The 19,442-nt window shown below is 49.6% G+C and overlaps 1 protein-coding gene across 1 annotated transcript in view; it reads right to left on the reverse strand.

Moving 5' to 3' along the window:
- Positions 1–15,036, reverse strand: part of pros1 (protein S) — a 37,723-nt gene extending 22,687 nt beyond the window's left edge. Inside the window, exons 1-6 of the mRNA XM_078402197.1 lie at positions 14,906–15,036; positions 11,602–11,759; positions 10,740–10,764; positions 10,263–10,316; positions 7,822–7,944; positions 4,516–4,638 (exon numbers count right to left, since the gene is read on the reverse strand). Of these exons, the coding sequence (XP_078258323.1) occupies positions 4,516–4,638; positions 7,822–7,944; positions 10,263–10,316; positions 10,740–10,764; positions 11,602–11,759; positions 14,906–14,966 (544 nt within the window). The 5' untranslated portion in view covers positions 14,967–15,036. The remainder of the gene's footprint in view (positions 1–4,515; positions 4,639–7,821; positions 7,945–10,262; positions 10,317–10,739; positions 10,765–11,601; positions 11,760–14,905) is intronic.
- Positions 15,037–19,442: the final 4,406 nt, after the last annotated feature.

Raw genomic sequence — 19,442 nt, forward strand, 5'->3', positions numbered from 1 at the left:
GTTGTGTAATTTGAATGCCTATTTAATGCTTTTATTGTTGGACTGTGTTTTGGGGGTTTTTTGGGGTTGTGTGGTTTTAATGCTTGTTTAATGCTTTTGTTGTTGGACTGTGGGTGACTGAATTTCGTCCAGTGTTGGATGACAAATAAAGGTATCTTGAATCTTGAATCTTGAATCTTGAATACAGCGCAGAAACAGGTCCTTCGGACCACTGAGTCCACGCCGACCAGCAATCCCCGCACACTAACACTATTCTATATGCACTGGGGACAATTTACTATTATATCAAGCTAATTAGTGGTACTGCGCTGGAGCCATACAGGGCAGCCGCGCCGACCACCTGCCTCGTCTTTTTCTTAATTTGCTGTTTTGGTCTGTGTTTACTGTATTTACTTGTATGCTTTTAGTGCACCTTTAGTTTTTGTATTATGTGGGGGTGGGGGTTGGGGGGAAACCTTTTTTATCTCTTTCCTTGCCGTAGATGCGACTTTTTGTCTGCACTGCGCCTTTAACATCGTGGAGCTACCGGTCCCTTTCTTAGGGATCGACTGCGGGAGCTCCAAACGCAGGAGCTTCGATCGCCCCGATTGCGGGAGCTTCGATCACCGTCTGCGGGAGCTTTGATCGCCCCAACTGCGGAAGTTTCGATTGACCCGACCGCAGGAGAAAAGGAGGAAAGAAAGTATAAGTTATTTGCCTTCCATCACATTGGGGAACGTGAGGTCGCCGAAAAAAACATGATGGACGTGCTGCCTGCACTGGTGAGAACTCGGAGTGCCGTGAGTGCAGTGATCTCAGTGTTTTGTGGGGACATGGCTCCATGAGGACATCTCGGAGTCTAGTGCGAGTGTGGACGGCTTTCTGACAGTTCAGGCGGACAGGGACCGCAGAGAGAGTGACAGTGGTCGGTACAACTCTGGTCACATCACATTGAAGGAGCGTGTGTGTGGCCCGGACATTGAACTGATGCCTGTGAGTCTCCACTTATGCTGCTGGGGATTCTCACACGCCTTTGCGGTGGCTGTTTAAGTCTATGTTTCATTTTTATGTGGTCATTATATCTTGTTGCTGTTTTGTATAACTTTTGGCAAATCAAATTCCGTGTATGTTTACATACTTGTCCAATAAATTAATTACAATTACCACTACAATTAACCGACAAACCTGTATGGAGTGTGGGAGGAAAACAGAGATCCTGGAGAAAACCCACGCGGTCTCAGGGAGAACGTACAAACTCTGTAAGGCATTATAAGGCGCTGTAATGCAGCAACTCTACCGCTGCCCCAACGTGCCACCTTAAATGGGCAATTATGGGCAATAAATACAGCCTTGCCAGTAATGAACATGTTGTGCAGGTTAACACGATGTGTAACCAACTCCCTCCTGAAAGCTCCCATTGAATCTACTTCTGTCAGGCAGAACTTCTCAGGTCACAGCAACGTGCTGCATAAGACATTCCCTGCTCTCCTCTCTGGATATTCTGCCAACCCCCCTTCACTCTGTATACCCTGGGCTCCCATCCTCAGTGACGTACAACATAGAAACAGGCCCCGACCATCACTCTCACATTTACAACAGTTTTTCCTCCCGCCATTTCACATCAATTCCCCCCCAGGTTCAACCCCTCACCTCTGCACTAGGGGAAAATTAGTGTGGTCAATTAACCAACCTCCCAAACCTCACATCTGTGACATGTGGGTGGAAACAGGGGAAACCAGAGGAAAACCATAAGGTCATGAGGGGAAGGTACAAACTCCACATTGACAGCACTGGAGTTCGGGATTAGGTCACGTGATGTGAGGCAGCGGCTCAATCACTTGTGTCACTGGAATAGATAATAGACAATAGGTGCAGGAGTAGACCATTCGGCCCTTCGAGCCAGCACCACCATTCAATGTGATCATGGCTGATCATTCTCAATCAGTACCCCGCTCCTGCCTTCTCCCCGTACCCCTTGACTCCGCTACCCTTAAGAGCTACATCTAGCTCTCTCTTGAATGCATTCAGAGAATTGGCCTCCACTGCCTTCTGAGGCAGAGAGTTCCACAGATTTACAACTCTCTGACTGAAAATGTTTTTCCTCATCTGTTCGAAATGGCCTACTCCTTATTCTTAAACTGTGCCCCCTGGTTCTGGACTCCCCCAACATTGGGAACATGCTTCCTGCCTCTAACGTGTCCAACCCCTTAATAATCTTATATGTTTCGATAAGATCCCCTCTCACCCTTCTAAATTCCAGTGTATACCAGCCTAGTTGCTCCAGTCTTTCAACATAAGTCTGATATGAGAGAGACAGAGACATAGAAAGACATGGATAGAGAGAGAAAGGGAGATGGACAAAGAGAGAGAGCTGATAAATCCCCAGGGCCTGATGGTCTGCATCCCAGGGTACTTAAGGAGGTGGCTCTAGAAATAGTGGAAGCATTGGAGATCATTTTTCAATGTTCTATAGATTCAGGATCAGTTCCTGTGGATTGGAGGATAGCAAATGTTATCCCACTTTTTAAGAAAGGAGGGAGAGAGAAAACGGGTAATTATAGACCAGTTAGTCTGACATCAGTGGTGGGGAAGATGCTGGAGTCAATTATAAAAGACGAAATTGCTGAGCATTTGGATAGCAGTAACGGGATCATTCCGAGTCAGCATGGATTTACGAAGGGGAAATCATGCTTGACAAATCTACTGGAATTTTTTGAGGATGTAACTAGGAAAATTGACAGGGGAGAGTCAGTGGATGTGGTGTACCTCGACTTTCAGAAAGCCTTCGACAAGGTCCCACATAGGAGATTAGTGGGCAAAATTAGGGCACATGGTATTGGGGGTAGGGTACTGACATGGATAGAAAATTGGTTGACAGACAGAAAGCAAAGAGTGGGGATAAATGGGTCCCTTTCGGAATGGGAGGCAGTGACCAGTGGGGTACCGCAAGGTTCGGTGCTGGGACCCCAGCTATTTATGATATACATTAATGACTTAGACGAAGGGATTAAAAGTACCATTAGCAAATTTGCAGATGATACTAAGCTGGGGGGTAGTGTGAATTGTGAGGAAGATGCAATAAGGCTGCAGGGTGACTTGGACAGGTTGTGTGAGTGGGCGGATACATGGCAGATGCAGTTTAATGTAGATAAGTGTGAGGTTATTCACTTTGGAAGTAAGAATAGAAAGGCAGATTATTATCTGAATGGTGTCAAGTTAGGAGGAGGGGGAGTTCAACGAGATCTGGGTGTCCTAGTGCATCAGTCAATGAAAGGAAGCATGCAGGTACAGCAGGCAGTGAAGAAAGCCAATGGAATGTTGGCCTTCATAACAAGAGGAGTTGAGTATAGGAGCAAAGAGGTCCTTCTACAGTTGTACCGGGCCCTGGTGAGACCGCACCTGGAGTACTGTGTGCAGTTTTGGTCTCCAAATTTGAGGAAGGATATTCTTGCTATGGAGGGCGTGCAGCGTAGGTTCACTAGGTTAATTCCCGGAATGGCGGGACTGTCGTATGTTGAAAGGCTGGAGCGATTGGGCTTGTATACACTGGAATTTAGAAGGATGAGGGGGGATCTTATCATATCATATCATATCATCATATCATATATATACAGCCGGAAACAGGCCTTTTCGGCCCACCAAGTCCGTGCCGCCCAGCGATCCCCGCACACTAACACTATCCTACACCCACTAGGGACAATTTTCATTTACCCAGCCAATTAACCTACATACCTGTACGTCTTTGGAGTGTGGGAGGAAACCGAAGATCTCGGAGAAAACCCACGCAGGTCACGGTGAGAACGTACAAACTCCTTACAGTGCAGCACCCGTAGTCAGGATCGAACCTGAGTCTCCGGCGCTGCATTCGCTGTAAAGCAGCAACTCTACCGCTGCGCTACCGTGCCGGTATTGAAACATATAAGATAATTAGGGGATTGGACACATTAGAGGCAGGAAACATGTTCCCAATGTTGGAGGAGTCCAGAACAAGGGGCCACAGTTTAAGAATAAGGGGTAGGCCATTTAGAACGGAGATGAGGAAGAACTTTTTCAGTCAGAGAGTGGTGAAGGTGTGGAATTCTCTGCCTCAGAAGGCAGTGGAGGCCAGTTCGTTGGATGCTTTCAAGAGAGAGCTGGATAGAGCTCTTAAGGATAGCGGAGTGAGGGGGTATGGGGAGAAGGCAGGAACGGGGTACTGATTGAGAGTGATCAGCCATGATCGCATTGAATGGCGGTGCTGGCTAGAAGGGCTGAATGGCCTACTCCTGCACCTATTGTCTATTGTCTATTGTCTATTGTCTAAGAGAGAGAGAGGCAGCGAGAGAACAGGAAAGACAAACACACACACCAGACACCGAGAGGGAGAGACAGACGAGACATCGAGACCGACACACAGAGAGACAAGGGACAGAGACAGACTGAAAGGCAGACGGAGAGGCAGAAGGAGAGATAGACAGGGAGGTTGACAGAAAATTAGACAGGGAGACAGCAGAGAGAAACACACACACAGTACTGATTTTAAGCAGAACCTCTTACCAATGCAGGTCTTCTTGTCTGAGTACATGTAGAAACCATCCTGGCAGAGGCAGCGGTAACTCCCGGGCAGGTTATGGCAGGAGTGGGAACACATACTCTCCACCTCCCCGCACTCATCAATATCTGGTCAAGGCAACAACCAAACATTAATGAAACTGTAAACAGCCTGTTGCTTGTCTCCCACCAGCGGCCAATTAAACCTTCTGAACACAAGGGACTGTTTAGGTCTCGTTAGCGTTTCATGGCTGTTCAGGAGCAGGGACTCTGGCAGGGACCACAGAATGCTGGTGTGGCCAACCCATCCTGGTGCATAACATGGGGTGGAAGGTGGCCAGAAGGAGGAACAGCAGAGGCATAAATCCTTATCAGCTGAAGGGATTGGCCGTCTGTGCTAATAAGGGAGGTAATGTCTCAAGAGTTAAGAGTGCTTTATTGTCACATGTCCCAAAATGGATCAATGAATTCTTGTTCATGAGTATTAATATTGATTTCTCTATTTTCAAATAACCCTTGCATTCCCTCTCTCTCCGTCCATCCCCCACCCTAGACATCCTGATAGTTTCACTGTTCGTATCCCTTCGTCATCACCTCCTCCACAGCCAACAATGGACCATTGTGGGCACCTTAACCATCAGTGCCGATTCTGATTTGTTCTGTATGTTTTCTTACCTCTAGTTTCTCTCTCCCCAGACTCAGTCTGAAGAAGGGTCTCGACCAGAAACGTCACCTATTCCTTTTCTCCAGAGATGCTGCCTGACCCGCTGAGTTACTCCAGTATTTTAAGTCTATCTTCAGGGTAAACCAGCATCTGCAGTTCCGTCCTACACAATGAAATTCTTACTTGCAGCAGATCCCTTGGAGGTTCTGGTGGGCAGTCAGATGGAGCCCAGATTGATGGAGACACACGTGGATATGGCAGGGCTGTCAAAGCAGCATTTACTACTCGCCTCTCACTGATCCAGCGAAGGTGGTGATGTGTGGCTTTCCAGAGAAGGTTCTCCCTCAACTATGTCCAGAAATTAGTCCTAGCATTTGGACACGGTGGTAGAGTTGCTGCCTTACAGCAATTGCAACGCCGGGTTCGATCCCAACTATGGGTGCTGTCTGTACAGAGTTTGTACGTTCTCTCCATGACCGCGTGGGTTTTCTCCGAGATCTTCGGTTTCCTCCCACACTCCAAAGATGTACAGGTGTGTAGGTTAATTAGCTTGGTGTATGTGTAAATTGTTCCTAATGTGTGTAGGGTAGTATTAATGTGCAGGGATCGTTGGTCGGTGAGGACTCGGTGGGCCAAAGGACCTGTTTCCGTGCTGTATCTCTAAACTAAACTGAACTATATTGCAGATGCTGGTTTATAACAACGATAGACACAAAGTGTTGGAGAAACTGAGCGGGTCGGGCAGCATCTCCGGAGAAAAAGGATAGATGTCGCTTCGGGCTGGGCCCCTTCTTCAGACCGACTGCTTCCCCCTTCCAACAGGTAACCTTAATAATAGTACCACCCCCTCACTCATACACCATTCCTCACACCCCCTCCTCTCTGAACCCCCATCAACCTCCAAAAATACTTTAGCCAAGCCTCCCACCCCTGACCCCAGCCCTCACCCCTGTTGTGTTTCACCATCTGCTCCTGACCTCCCCCCTTTTAGTTAAAAATCAGTATGAGAAAGGATCACCCCAGCACGAAGTGTCACCCATCTTTTTCTCCAGGGATTCTACCTATCTACCTCATTGGTGACCCTCGGATCATTGATCGGACTTTATTGGCTTTACTTTGCATTAAACGTTATTCCCTTATAATGGATCTGTACACTGTAAATGCCTCGATTGTAATCATGTATTGTCTTTCCACTAAATGGTCAGCACAAAAGGCTTTTCACTCTACCTTGGTACACGTGACAATAAACTAAACTAAACTAAACTAAACTGCTAAGTTACTCCAGTGCTTTATGTCTATCCCAGCATCTGGACCTAGTGAAAGGCTAGGTCACAAGTTAACAAGTTACAGGAGTAGAATTAGGCCATTCGGCCCGTCGAGTCTACTCCGCCATTCAATCATGGCTGTTCTCTGCCTCCCAATCCCATTTTCCTTCCTTCTCCTCATAACCCTTGACACCCGTTCTAATCAAGAATGTGTCTATCTCTGCCTTAATAATATCCACTGACGGCCTCCCCCGCCCTCTGTAGCAATGAGTTCCACAGCTTAACGACCTTCTGACTAAAGTTCCTCGTCACCTCTTTTCTAAAAGAGCGCCCTTTAATTCTGAGTCTATGACCTCTGGTCCTAGACTCTCCCACCAGTGGAAACATTGTTTCCACATCCACTCAATCAATACCTTTTATTATTCTGTAAGCTTCAATGACGTCCCTCCTCAACCTTCTAAACTCCAGCGAGTTTATGCTAGTCATATGCTAACGCACTTATTCCTGGAATCATTCTTGTCGTAATGCTGGGTGACTTGGAGGAGAACCTGCAGGTGGTGGTGTCCACTCATCACTGCTGCTCAAGGAGGGAGAGGTCACACATCAGGAAGGACTTGGATGAGAGACATTGGCAACCTTTATACTTGCTTGAGCAGTTAAACAAAAGGGCAAAATCTCAGAGGCAAGGTGGAATGTTTCACCCAGGATCATTGAACCATTGAAGTTTGGAGCATATCTGTTGACCCCGGCTGTCCAACCAAGGGTGGGAAGTGGGAATGGGATATATGGAAATATTCAAAAGTGCATTGAATGTAAACATAAACGGAAAAGTGTGGTCCTGACCTACCATCTACCTCATTGGAGTCACTCGGACAATCTTTAATCGGGCTATACTGGACTTTATCTTGCACTAAACGTTGTTCCCTTTTTCCGAGGATAGACACAAAATGCTGGAGTAACTCAGCAGGACAGGCAGCATCTCTGGAGAGAAAGAATGGGTGACGTTTCTGGTCGAGACCCTTCCTCAGACTTTTTCCCTTTTTCCTATATCTTTACACTGATGACAGCTTGTAATCATGAGGAGTATAGTCATTTCGCTGACTCTTTAGCACGCAATAAAAAAACTTTTCACTGCATCTTGGCACACGTGATAATAATTAACTAAACTAAAACGTGGAAGAATGTGGGGCAGAGCAGAGGGGTGTTGCTACTTGCACTGCGCGTTCTCCCATTCAATCCTCCCTGCAAGAGGTGTCAGAAGCAGCAGGAGGACTCTGGGTTTGGGGAGTTGATAGATTTCTGTAGCCCTGCTTGGTCAGCTCACCTTCCATGTGGTCCTTCTGTGCAGACGGCTACAGACAAGGGCAGTTGGTTGTGACTCACCTTCATTGCACGTCTCTCCCTGCCAGCCTTCTTTACAGATACATTGGAAGGCACCCTTCCCATCCACACACTGGACAGACCCTTGACGATAACACGGCGAGTTGGAGCACTGGTCTGGAATGTCTACGGAAGCAGGCAAGAGGAAAAAGCGCTGGAAATTACCGACCGCAACGGAAAGGAATATCAACGCGATGTGAACGGGTTTGGATCGAGGAGGGCTGTCAACCCTGCATTCTAGATCTTTGCATAGAGCATCTCAGCCCTCCTACCACCCAACAACCAGCATCTGCCGTTCTTTGTGTCTACAACCCTTCCATTTCTCTGCACTCCCTCATTTCCAGCCTCCCAGTTATCCCATTTTCCATTGATGTTCCACTGGCTGTCAAATTTGAGAGAATTGTGGACACAACCCCGACCGTCACACAAACCAGCCGACTCCATTGACTCCATTTATACCTTACGCTGCCTCGGCAGGGCCAGCAGCATAATCAAGGATGAGTTGCACCCCGGCCACTCCCTCTTCTCCTCTCTCCCATCGGGCAATAGGTACAAAAGTGTGAAAGCGCACACCTCAAGATTCAGGGACAGTTTCTTCCCAGCTGTTAACGGGCAACGGAGCCATCCTACCAACAACTAGAGAGCAGTCCTGAACTAGTATCTACCTCATTGGAGACCCTTGGACCATCTCTATCTTTGATCACACTTTACTGGCTTTCTCTTGCACTAAATGTTTTTTTCATGTTATTCCCTTCACCGTGTATTCGTACACTGTGGATGACCTGATTGTAATCATGTCTTTCCGCAGACTGGTGAGCACGCAACAAAAGCTTTTCACTGTACCTCGAAGGTATCACAAAATGCTGGAGTAACTCAGCGGGTCAGGCAGCATCTCAGGAGAGAAGGAATGGGTGACGTTTCGGGTCGAGACACTTCTTCACACTGATGTCAGGGGAGGGGGCGGGCCAAAGATAGGATTTAGTTGGAGACAGGAAGATAGTGGGAGAACTGGGAATGGGGAGGGGAAAGAGAGGGACAGAGGAACTGTACCTTGGTACATTGACAATAAACTAAACTAAACTAAACTAATACTGCTCAATGTTCTGGTCTGGGCACCGAGGTGAAGGAATAACTCAGCGATTACAGATGGCGTCTTGAGGAATAAATAATTGCCCCGGATTTCACATCCCCCTTCGTCAGGAGTTATCTGTGCTGGTCGGCAGGGTCATCAGGCGCTGTAATTTGTGCGATAGAATGTGTAGGAAGGGACTGAACTGCAGATGTTGGTTTATACCGAAGGTAGACACAAAATGCTGGAGTAACTCAGCAGGTCAGGCAGCATCCCTGGAGAAAAGGGATAGGTGATGTTTTAGGACTGAAGAAGGGTTCTGAACCAAAACGTCACCTGTTTCCAGAGATGCTGCCTGACCCTTTAAGTTACTCCAGCACTTTGGACGATCTGGAAGTTGATGGGAATGTGGGGCGAATGGGTTGGTCTAGGAGCCGGTGGGGGGATGTGACCAACGGCTGTGCTCTGAGACTCAGACTGAATGGCCCCCTCCTTTATTGTGATAAATATGAAATATTTTTTTAAAGGTATGCCAATGGCAAACGCTGAAACTGTGGGAATCATCTGTAGGAACTGCTGTTGCTTCCAATCAACTGACTTGCGCCTAAGGAAACACACAGTCACACAATCATACAATACGGAAACAGGCCCTTCAGCCCAACTTGTCCATGCCACCCAAGATGCCCATCTACACTAATTCAACCTGCCCCCATTTGGATCACAACTATCTGACCCTTTGCATCCATGTACCTGTCCAAATGTCTTTTAACCACTGTTATAACACAGTCATGTTCATAAGTTCTAGGAGCAGAATTAAGCCATTCAACCCATCAAGTGTACTCTACCATTCAATCATGGTTGATCTACCTTTCCTTCTCAACCCCATTCTCCTCCATCTCACCATAACCCCTGACACCTACCTCAGTTAATCCTTACCTCATCTGGTAACTCTATTCATATAGCCAGAAAACCTCTGTGTGAAAAAGTTGCCTCTCAGGTTCCTGTTAAATCTTTCTCCTTTCACTTGAAACCAATTCCCTCTGCTTCTTGATCCCCCTACTCTGGGTAAAACACTAAAATGAGTTTATACACTTCTATGACACTTGCTAAATGCGATGTCGTTTCTCCCCATGTAACAGTGCACATGACAGTGGTAATGTCCTAAAGTGCAAGAAGGAACTGCAGGTACTCTACTGGTTTACAGCAAAGATAGACACAGAATGCTGGAGTAACTCAGCGGGTCTGGGAGCATCTCTGGAGAAAATAAATAGATGGCGTTTCGGGGCCGAGACCCTTCATCCGACTGGAGTCTGAAACTCAAACCCAATCTGAAGAAGGGCCCCGACCCGAAACGTCACCTCTTCCGATGTCCTACCGTTAATGCAGTCCTGCAGGAGGGTGCCAGGCGACCCGTAGCGGCTGAGGCAGTCTGTGGGGAGGCAGGTGATCACACACGACACAACACACAGGAGGAGTCGCCCCTCCACTTAACCCAAGGGGAGTTACCCCCCATATACCCCGGGACACGTACCCCGCCCTATCCCCCGGAGGGGGGGAGATTAATCCCTCTGTATACCACAGAGATTTACCCCTACATGCCCCGGGAGAGGGGAAGATTACCCCCCGTATACCCCTAGGGAATTACCCCTTCGTACCCGGGAGAGGTTTACCCGGGGTGGGGGTGGGTGGGGGTGGGGGTGGGTGTGTGGGTGTGTGGGTGGGGGTGGGGGGGTGGGGGAGGGGTGGGTGGGTGGGGGAAGGGTCTCCTGGTTACTGACACAGCGGCAGCTCTGTCCACAACACGACTCGCGGTGGATTCTAAACGGAACCGATCGGTGGAAATCCAACTCACCGAGGTACCTGGGGTAGAAGTAGTCCTGAAGAGAGAATGGAGAGAGAGGCGTAAACGGGGTAATGCACAGCGGCGCTCCCTCAGTACTGCTCCTCCCACAGCGCGGCGCTCCCTCAGTACTGCTCCTCCCACAGCGCGGCGCTCCCTCAGTACTGCTCCTCCCACAGCGCGGCGCTCCCTCAGTACTGCTCCTCCCACGGTGCGGTGCTCCCTCAGCACCGCCCCCTCACACAACGCGGCGCTCCCTCAGCACCGCCCCCCCCCCCCACAGTGCGGCGCTCCCTCAGCACCGCTCCTCCCACAGTGCGGCGCTCCCTCAGCACCGCCCCCCTCCCACAGCGCGGCGCTCCCTCAGTACCGCGCCCCTCGCAGTGCGGCGCTCCCTCAGTACCGCCCTCCCACAGCGCGGCGCTCCCTCAGCACTGCTCCTCCCACAGTGCGGCGCTCCCTCAGTAACGCCCCTCCCACAGTGCGGCGCTCCCTCAGGGCCACACAGCTGTGCTCCCCCCCACAGTGGGACGCTCCCTCAGGGCCACACAGCTGTGCTCCCCCCCACAGTGGGACGCTCCCTCAGGGCCATACAGCTGTGCTCCCCCCCCCACAGTGGGACGCTCCCTCAGGGCCACACAGCTGTGCTCCCCCCCCCCCCACAGTGGGACGCTCCCTCAGGGCCATACAGCTGTGCTCCCCCCCACAGTGGGACGCTCCCTCAGGGCCACACAGCTGTGCTCCCCCCCCCCCCCACAGTGGGACGCTCCCTCAGGGCCACACAGCTGTGCTCCCCCCCACAGTGGGACGCTCCCTCTGTACCACACTGCTGTGCTCCCACCCACCCAGGGCCTGTAACAACAAGTGCACTCACCGTTTCCAGATTGTTCTCAAACACTTCTCTCGCTTCCTCCTTGGTGCAATGTTCCTCGACGCATTCCCGCTCCAGGCTGCCCTGTTTGCTTTCCTCGAAGATGGCATTTGCTCGCCGTTGTCTGATGAGAAATTGCGCGGCTCGTTGGTGTGTCAGGACTGTGCGTGCACACAAAATAACCAGAGGTCACGCATATCCTCCCCGCACATCAGCCCTCCGCGGCCAAAATCTTCGGTGTAAACCAGCATCTCCAGATCCTTCCCAGACAAGGGAAACTCTTAGTTTGATAGTTAGTTTATTGTCACATGTACTGAGGTACAGTGAAAAGCTTTTCTGTCGCGTGTTATCCAGTCAGGGGGGAATCTACACATGATTACAATCAAGCTATCCACAGTGTACAGATACAGGATAAAGCAATAACATGGGAGAGGGGAGAAGAGGGAGTGGCTGGAGTGATACCCACCCTTGATTATGCTGCTGGCCTTGCCGAGGCAATGTAAGGTATAAATGGAGTCAATGGTAGGGAGATTGGTTTGTGTGACAGTCTGGGGTGCTATGGAGCTGTTCCTGAACAATGCTGTGATGTGTCCTAATAATCATTTGTGAACAGTTTAAAAAAAAATGTTGATATTGAAAATATCTACAATAAAACTAATCCAGGAATTATTCTGGAGGGCGGACTGTGTCATTGGAGATTCCTCGGGATTCACCGCTTAACCGATAACTTTCTCCAGCAGTTTCTTAGCATTCCAGAGATATTGAGTTCTGTGATAAACTATTGCACCATACTGCTGCTATTAACTATATTCTTCACTCTGTATCTTTTCCTTTGTTCTAATTACGTTTTGCCTGATTGTATTTATGTATAGTGTTTTCCGGATAGCATGTAAGGCTAAACGTTTCTCTGTACCTTGGTGTACGTGACAATAATAAAGCTCAACCATCACATGGTCCTCCGATCTGTCCTTCAGGAAGGAATTCTGTGACCTTTGGCTGGCGTTAGTGTCATGTGACTCCTGCCCCACACCAACATCCTGCCGCCTCACTGCCCTGTGAAGTAATGGTTCAACAAGTGCTCTATGGATAGGATAGGTTTAGAGGGATGTAGGTCAAATGCAGGCAGGCCTGTGTAGATGGGACATGTGTTCGGTGTGGGCGAGTTGGGCTGAAGGGCCCATTTCCATGATGTATGACTGTCAGTGGTTCGTCTCCTTCTCCAGGGCTCCAGGGTTGGATTGTAATCATGTATTGTCTTTCCACTGACTAGTTAGCACGCAACAAAAGCTTTTCACTGTGCCTCGGTACACGTGACAATAAACTAAACTGAACTGAATGGGACAAGAAACAGAGCAGAACCAGGAGGAGGGGCATGTCTGGGGACACAACAAGATGGGAAGCAAGAGCCAGGCTTTTCCTCAAAATGTTCCTTAACCAGACCATTTTGTAGGCCAGCGAGCACAGTGTGAAGGCAGACACAAACTACTGGAGTTACTCAGCGGGTCAGGCAGTATCTCTGGAGAAAAAGAATGGGTGGTTGAAGGGGGGGGGGGGGGGGAGGGGGTGGACTGTAGATAGAAAGTGGGGTCGGGGGTGCAGGGTGCAACTGGAGATGGATCCCAAGATCCCTCTGTATATCAAAGCCGTTAAGGGTCTTGCCATGAATTGATACTTTCCCCTTACATTCGACCTCCCAAAGTGCAACACCTCACATCCGTTCATATTAAACTCCATCCATCCTTTCACCACCCATATCTGAAATTGATCTAAATCCAATTGTATCATTTGACAGCTTTCCTCCCTGTCCACAACTCTGCCAAGTTTGCTGTTGTCTGCAAACTTACTAACAAAATCATCTGTATTTACATCCAGGTTGTTTATATATATCACAAACAACAGAGGCCCAAGCAGAGATTCCAGTGGAACAGACCTCCAGTTAGAAAAATGCTCTTCCACCGCAACCCCTGTCTATTATTGGTAAGCCATGGGAGGGAACTAGAGAAGAGGAGGCAGGGGGGGGGGGGGGGGTTAGAGAAGGGAAGGGATTGTTGGAAAGCTGGAGGCAAAGGGTTTAGAGTAGGGGAGGGTGTTAGAGAGAGGGAGGGAGATGGGGTTAGAGAAGGGAAGGGATTGCTGGAAAGCAGGAGGCAAGGAGTTAGAGAGGGGGAGTGAAGGAGGTTGGAGAAGAGGAAAGGGAAAAGGGGAGCTTTAGAGGGGAAAGGTGAATTTGGAGAGGGAAAGGAAGGGGGCTTTTAGAATGAGGGAGGGTGGAAGGGGGAATTTGGAGAGATGACGGTAGGGATAGAGGGTGAGAGGGGGGATAGAGAGGAGATTGAAGGGAGTTCGAGAGGGTGCGGGAGAGGGGTCAAAAGGAAGGGAGTTCGAGATGGAGAGCGAGGGGTTAGAATGGATTAAGGGAAGGGGAGGGAGAGAAGACAGCAGGTTTAGGAAGGGGAGGAGGGGAGGAGGGGATGTTGGAAAGCGGGAGGGAGTCGGTGAGGGAGGAGATGTAAAGGGGAGGGGTCTGGAGGAGAGGAGAGGGGTTAAAAGGCAAGGGCCACGGGAGAGGAGGTGCTGGAAAGGGTGGAAGGTGACGGGTAGGATTGAAGAGGGGAGGAGCGTATTCTGGCGAGGGTTGGCACTGGAAGGGGGGGTCAGGCGACGGGATGGAGGTGAGGGTGGGGGTAAAGAGGAGGGATAGGAAATGGAAAGGACGGAGAGGGGGCGAAGGTGTGAAGAGGAGAGAGGGGTTGGGAAATAAGAGGGAAAGATTGGACGGGGGGAAGGTGGAGGTGCAGGAGAAGGGCAGGGGGCGAGGGGAGGGGGGTGAGGGAAGGAGGAAAGGGAGGGGGTGGAAGGGATGGGAGGGAGGGTGGAAGAAATGGGAGAGATGGGAAGGGTAGCGGGGAGGGAGGGGAAGGGTAGCGGGGAGGGAGGGGAAGGGTAGCGGGGAGGGAGGGAAGGGATGGGAGGGAGGGTGGAAGGAATGGGAGAGAGGGGAAGGGTAGCGGGGAGGGAGGGGAAGGGTAGCGGGGAGGGAGGGGAAGGGTAGCGGGGAGGGAGGGAAGGGATGGGAGGGAGGGTGGAAGGAATGGGAGAGAGGGGAAGGGTAGCGAGGAGGGAGGGGAAGGGTAGCGGGGAGGGAGGGAAGGGATGGGAGGGAGGGAGGGAGGTAGGAGAGGGTGGGGAGGGAGGGGGAGATATGATGTTTGGGAGAGGTAGGTGCTGGGGAAAGAGCGGAGTTGGGGGTAGAGAGAGATGTTCCGTGGGGCGGGAGGAGCGGCCGTGTCCCCAGCAGGTTACTCACAGGACGCGGCCCCGGACAGGACGAGGAGGCAGCCGACCCCCGCGAGTAGTGCCCCGGCCATAGCGAGAGGGACGGTGGCTGCCGGCTCACGGCTGACCCTGGATCAGAGCTGTGACTGCGCGGTGGGAGGAGCGGAGCTGTGGGGGAGGTGGAGGGAGGAGAGCCGCTCTCTGCAAACACACACACACACAGAGCAATGCAGCGCCTGCATGTGTGTGATTGCACCTGTAAACTATAGCGTCTACCTCAAACACCACACCCGAATGGCCTGATTCTGCTCCAATCACTTATGCCCCTTTGACCCCCCCCCCCTATTGACCCCTCTCTCGCCTCATTTGGTGGCGGAGACCCAAAGCGGTCGTATACAAGAAGATAACTGCAGATGCTGGTACAAATCGAAGGTTTTTATTCACAAAATGCTGGAGTAACTCAGCGGGAGTAACTTCCCAGTGTAAGCTGTGAACTTCAGACCGAAGAAGGGTCTCGACCCGAAACGTCACCCATTCCTTCTCTCCCGAGATGCTGCCTGACCTGTTGAGTTACTCCAGCATTTTGTGAATACCTTCGATTTGTACCAGCATCTGCAGTTATTTTCTTAAACTACACCCCCTTTGATGTCTCGTTCTCACACCTTACACTTCCTTATCTCTGTATCTCCCCTTCCCCTGACTCTCAGTCTGAAGAAGGGCCTGGACCCGAAACGTCACCTATTCCTTTTCTCCAGAGATGCTGCCTGACCCGTTGAGTTACTCCAGCGTTTTGTGTTTATCTTTGGAATTGGATTGATCTGCTATCCTTCGGTTAAACACTGACCGTTTTCAAATCTCCTCCCCTCTTCCCCCACCTCAGCCCCCTCTTTCCCACCGCCCCATCACCCGCACCAGTCCAAGCTCAATGTGACGATGAGCCCAGTTTACCAGTCTAGGCAGGAGCGGGTCATTTGTTCCCTGTCCTGCCACTCGTCACGACTGATCTTGGCACAGCTCCCCTTGCTCTCTTCATCCTCATAACCCCGATTCCAAAACCTGTCACTCTCGGCCGGGACAACACCGAGTGACTTGGGTCAAGAGGTTAAATATAAGAGGATGCTTCGCTGGACAAGGAGTTTCCATGCAGAGCTGCGGCGAATCTTCGGAGTTCTCGACCATAGAGGCGCAGTCCTTAGACTTCAGAGCCCTTCGGCCCAGCGATAACCCCACACACTAGACAATAGACAATAGGTGCAGGAGGAGGCCATTCGGCCCTTCGAGCCAGCACCGCCATTCAATGTGATCATGGCTGATCATTCTCAATCAGTACCCAATCAGATCATTCAGAGAATTGGCCTCCACTGCCTTCTGAGGCAGAGAATTCCACAGATTCACAACTCTCTGACTGAAAAAGTTTTTCCTCATCTCAGTTCTAAATAGATATCCTATACCCACTGGGGACAATTTTATCCTATTCCTTACTAGGGACAATTTTTACATTTACCAAGCCAAGCCATTCAAGAGAGAGCTGGATAGAGCTCTTAAGGATAGCGGAGTCAGGGGGTTGGGGAGAAGGCAGGAACGGGGTCCTGATTGAGAATGATCAGCCATGATCACATTGAATGGCGGTGCTGGCTCGAAGGGCCGAATGGCCTCCTCCTGCCCTATTGTCTATTGTCAATCAACCTACAAAACTGCAGGTCTTTGGAGTGTTGGAGAGGGTGGGGAGGGAGGGGGAAGGTCTCCGAAGGTCTAGGAGAAAACTCACGGGGAGAACATACAAACTCCGTACTCGGGATCGAACCCAGGTCCCCGGCGCTACATTCGCTGTAAGGCAGCAACTCTACCGCTGCGCCACCTCCCTGGAAAAGATGAATACTCCAGCATTTTGTGAACCCATTCCTTCTCCCCAGAGATGCTGCCTGTCCCGCTGAGTTACTTCAGCATCTTGTGTCTATCTTCGATTTAAGCCAGCATCTGCAGTTCTTTCCTACACATGGATAGATATTTCGGGTCGGGGCTTCAAACTGAAGAAGGGTCTCGACCCGAAACGTCACCTATTCCTTTTCTCCAGAGATGCGGCTTGACTCGCTGAGTTATTCCAGTACCTTGTGTCTCCCCCCCCCCCCAAAACAGCACCTGCAGTCCCTATTCATTTTCTCCAGGGACGCTTCATGATCCGCTGAGTTACTCCAGCTTTTTGTGTCTATCTTCATGTTTAAACCAGCATCTGCTCCACTGCGAAATCTCCTCAAGGGATGCCTACTTTGAAGTTCTCCTTTCTGCCACATCCTCCCATTGCTCTCCTACTCTACGCATTCACTGACTCAGTCTGAAGAAGGGTCTCGACCGAAAATGTCACTATTCATTTCCTCCAGAGATGCTGCCTGACCCGCTGAGTTAGTTACTCCAGCACTTAGTGTCCATCTTCGGCAGTTGGGGAGGGGGGGGGGGGGGGAGATGGTTGAGGAGGACTCTAGCGATGATTTCCCTGTTACAATAGACAATAGGTGCAGGAGTAGGCCATTCGGCCCTTCGAGCCAGCATCACCATTCGATGTGATCATGGCTGATCACTCTCAATCAGTACCCCGTTCCTGCCTTCTCCCCGTACCCCCTGACTCCGCTATCCTTAAGAGCTCTATCCAGGTAGCAGAGAGACACTTCCCTAGTTACCACAGGTGGACCAGACTCCTATCTTAAAGATGTAATGTAAGAAAATAACTGCAGATGCTGGTACAAATCGAAGGTATTTATTCACAAAATGCTGGAGTAACTCAGCAGGTCAGGCAGCATCTCAGGAGAGAAGGAATGTGTGACGTTTCGGGTCGAGACCCTTCTTCAGACTGATGTCAGGGGGCGGGACAAAGGAAAGATATAGGTGGAGACAGGAAGACAGTGGGAGATCTGGGAAGGAGGAGGGGAAGAGAGGAACTATCTAAAGTTGGAGAAGTCAATGTTCATACCACTGGGCTGCAAGCTCATACTTAGCCCTCTCCGAGCTCATCACCGCGGTACCCGCGGCCTCTACACTAACCACCAGTCCAACAATGCCTCCGTTCTGAAAATCTTCTCCTCATCTTCCAACCTACTCTCCCACCTGGGTATAAAGTGACTGCTCAACTGTGGGGGACGTTCGCCCAAGGCCTTGAACAATCTTCATCCTACATTTGATTTCGAACTATTCCTGCTACTAAGTACAACCCTACCTCAGCAACAATCTACTATGGACTTTGTCATGGTTGCATTAAGTACATTGATTTTTGCACTAATATAGTCTGGTTTCCTGGAATAACTGATTATTAATTTATTGTGTTATTGCTTACTATATTTATATATTGTGCTATTGCATTGTGGAGCCTGTAAAAGATGCCGTTCTCAGTACAGACAACAATGGGACAGTCTTGGCTCTTGATGGGAGACTCGTCATCCTGAAACATTAATTCTTTCTCACACTACAGATGCTGCCAGATCTGCTGAACGTCGTTGGCATTCTGTGCTGTCTCTTTAATGGTTACTATTCATTATTTAGTTTGCTTTAGTTTAGAGCCCACCGAATACACACCGACCAGCGTTCCCACATTAATACTACGTTACACACACAAGAGACAATTTTATATTTATACCGAGCCAATTAACCTACAACCCTGTACGACTTTGGAGTGTGGGAGGAAACCGAAGATCTCAAGAGAAAACCCACGCAGGTCACGGGGAGAACGTACAAACTCCGTACAGACAGCACAGAGTCAGGATCGAACCCGGGTCTCCAGCGCTATAGGCAATCGCTCTATCGCTCTGCCGCCTAATATTGCTTTAGTTTTCTCAGTTGTATGGTGAAAAACAATTGTTTTGGTTACTAGCCAGGCAAAACATAGCATATACAGTGCCCCCCCCCCCCCCCCCATAAACGTCTGAAGGGTCTCGACCCGAAACGTCACCCATTCCTTCTCTCCAGAGATGCTGCCTGACCCGCTGAGTTACTTCATTTTGTGTGTGCCCTCCATAATGTTTGGGACAAAGACTCATCATTTATTTATTTATTTATTTATTTATTCGCCTTTGTACTCCACAATTTGAGATTTGTAATTTTAAAAAATCAATTGTGGTTAAAGTGCTCATTGTAATGTTTTATTAAAGGGTATTTTTATACGTTTTGGTTTCACCGTGTAGAATTTACAGCTGTATTTATACATAGTCCCCCCATTTTAGGGCACCATAATGTTTGGGACACATGGCTTCACGGGTGTTTGTAATTGCTCAGGTGTGTTTAAATGCCTCCTTAAGGCAGGTATAAGAGAGTTCACTTTCTCCAGTCTTTCCATCACCGTTGGAAACTTTTATTGCTGTTTATCAACATGAAGAACAAAGTTGTGCCAATGAAAGCCAGAGAAGCAATTATGAGTCTGAGAAACAAGAATAAAACTGTTAGAGACATCAGCCAAACCTTAGGCTTAACAAAATCAACTATTTGGAACATCATTAAGAAGAAAGAGAGCACTGGTAAGCTTACTAATCGCAAAGGCAGGCCAAGGAAGACCTCCACAGATGATGACAAAAGAATTCTCTCTA

The sequence above is a fragment of the Rhinoraja longicauda genome, chromosome 7, assembly GCF_053455715.1.
Source record: "Rhinoraja longicauda isolate Sanriku21f chromosome 7, sRhiLon1.1, whole genome shotgun sequence".
NCBI lineage: Eukaryota > Metazoa > Chordata > Chondrichthyes > Rajiformes > Arhynchobatidae > Rhinoraja > Rhinoraja longicauda.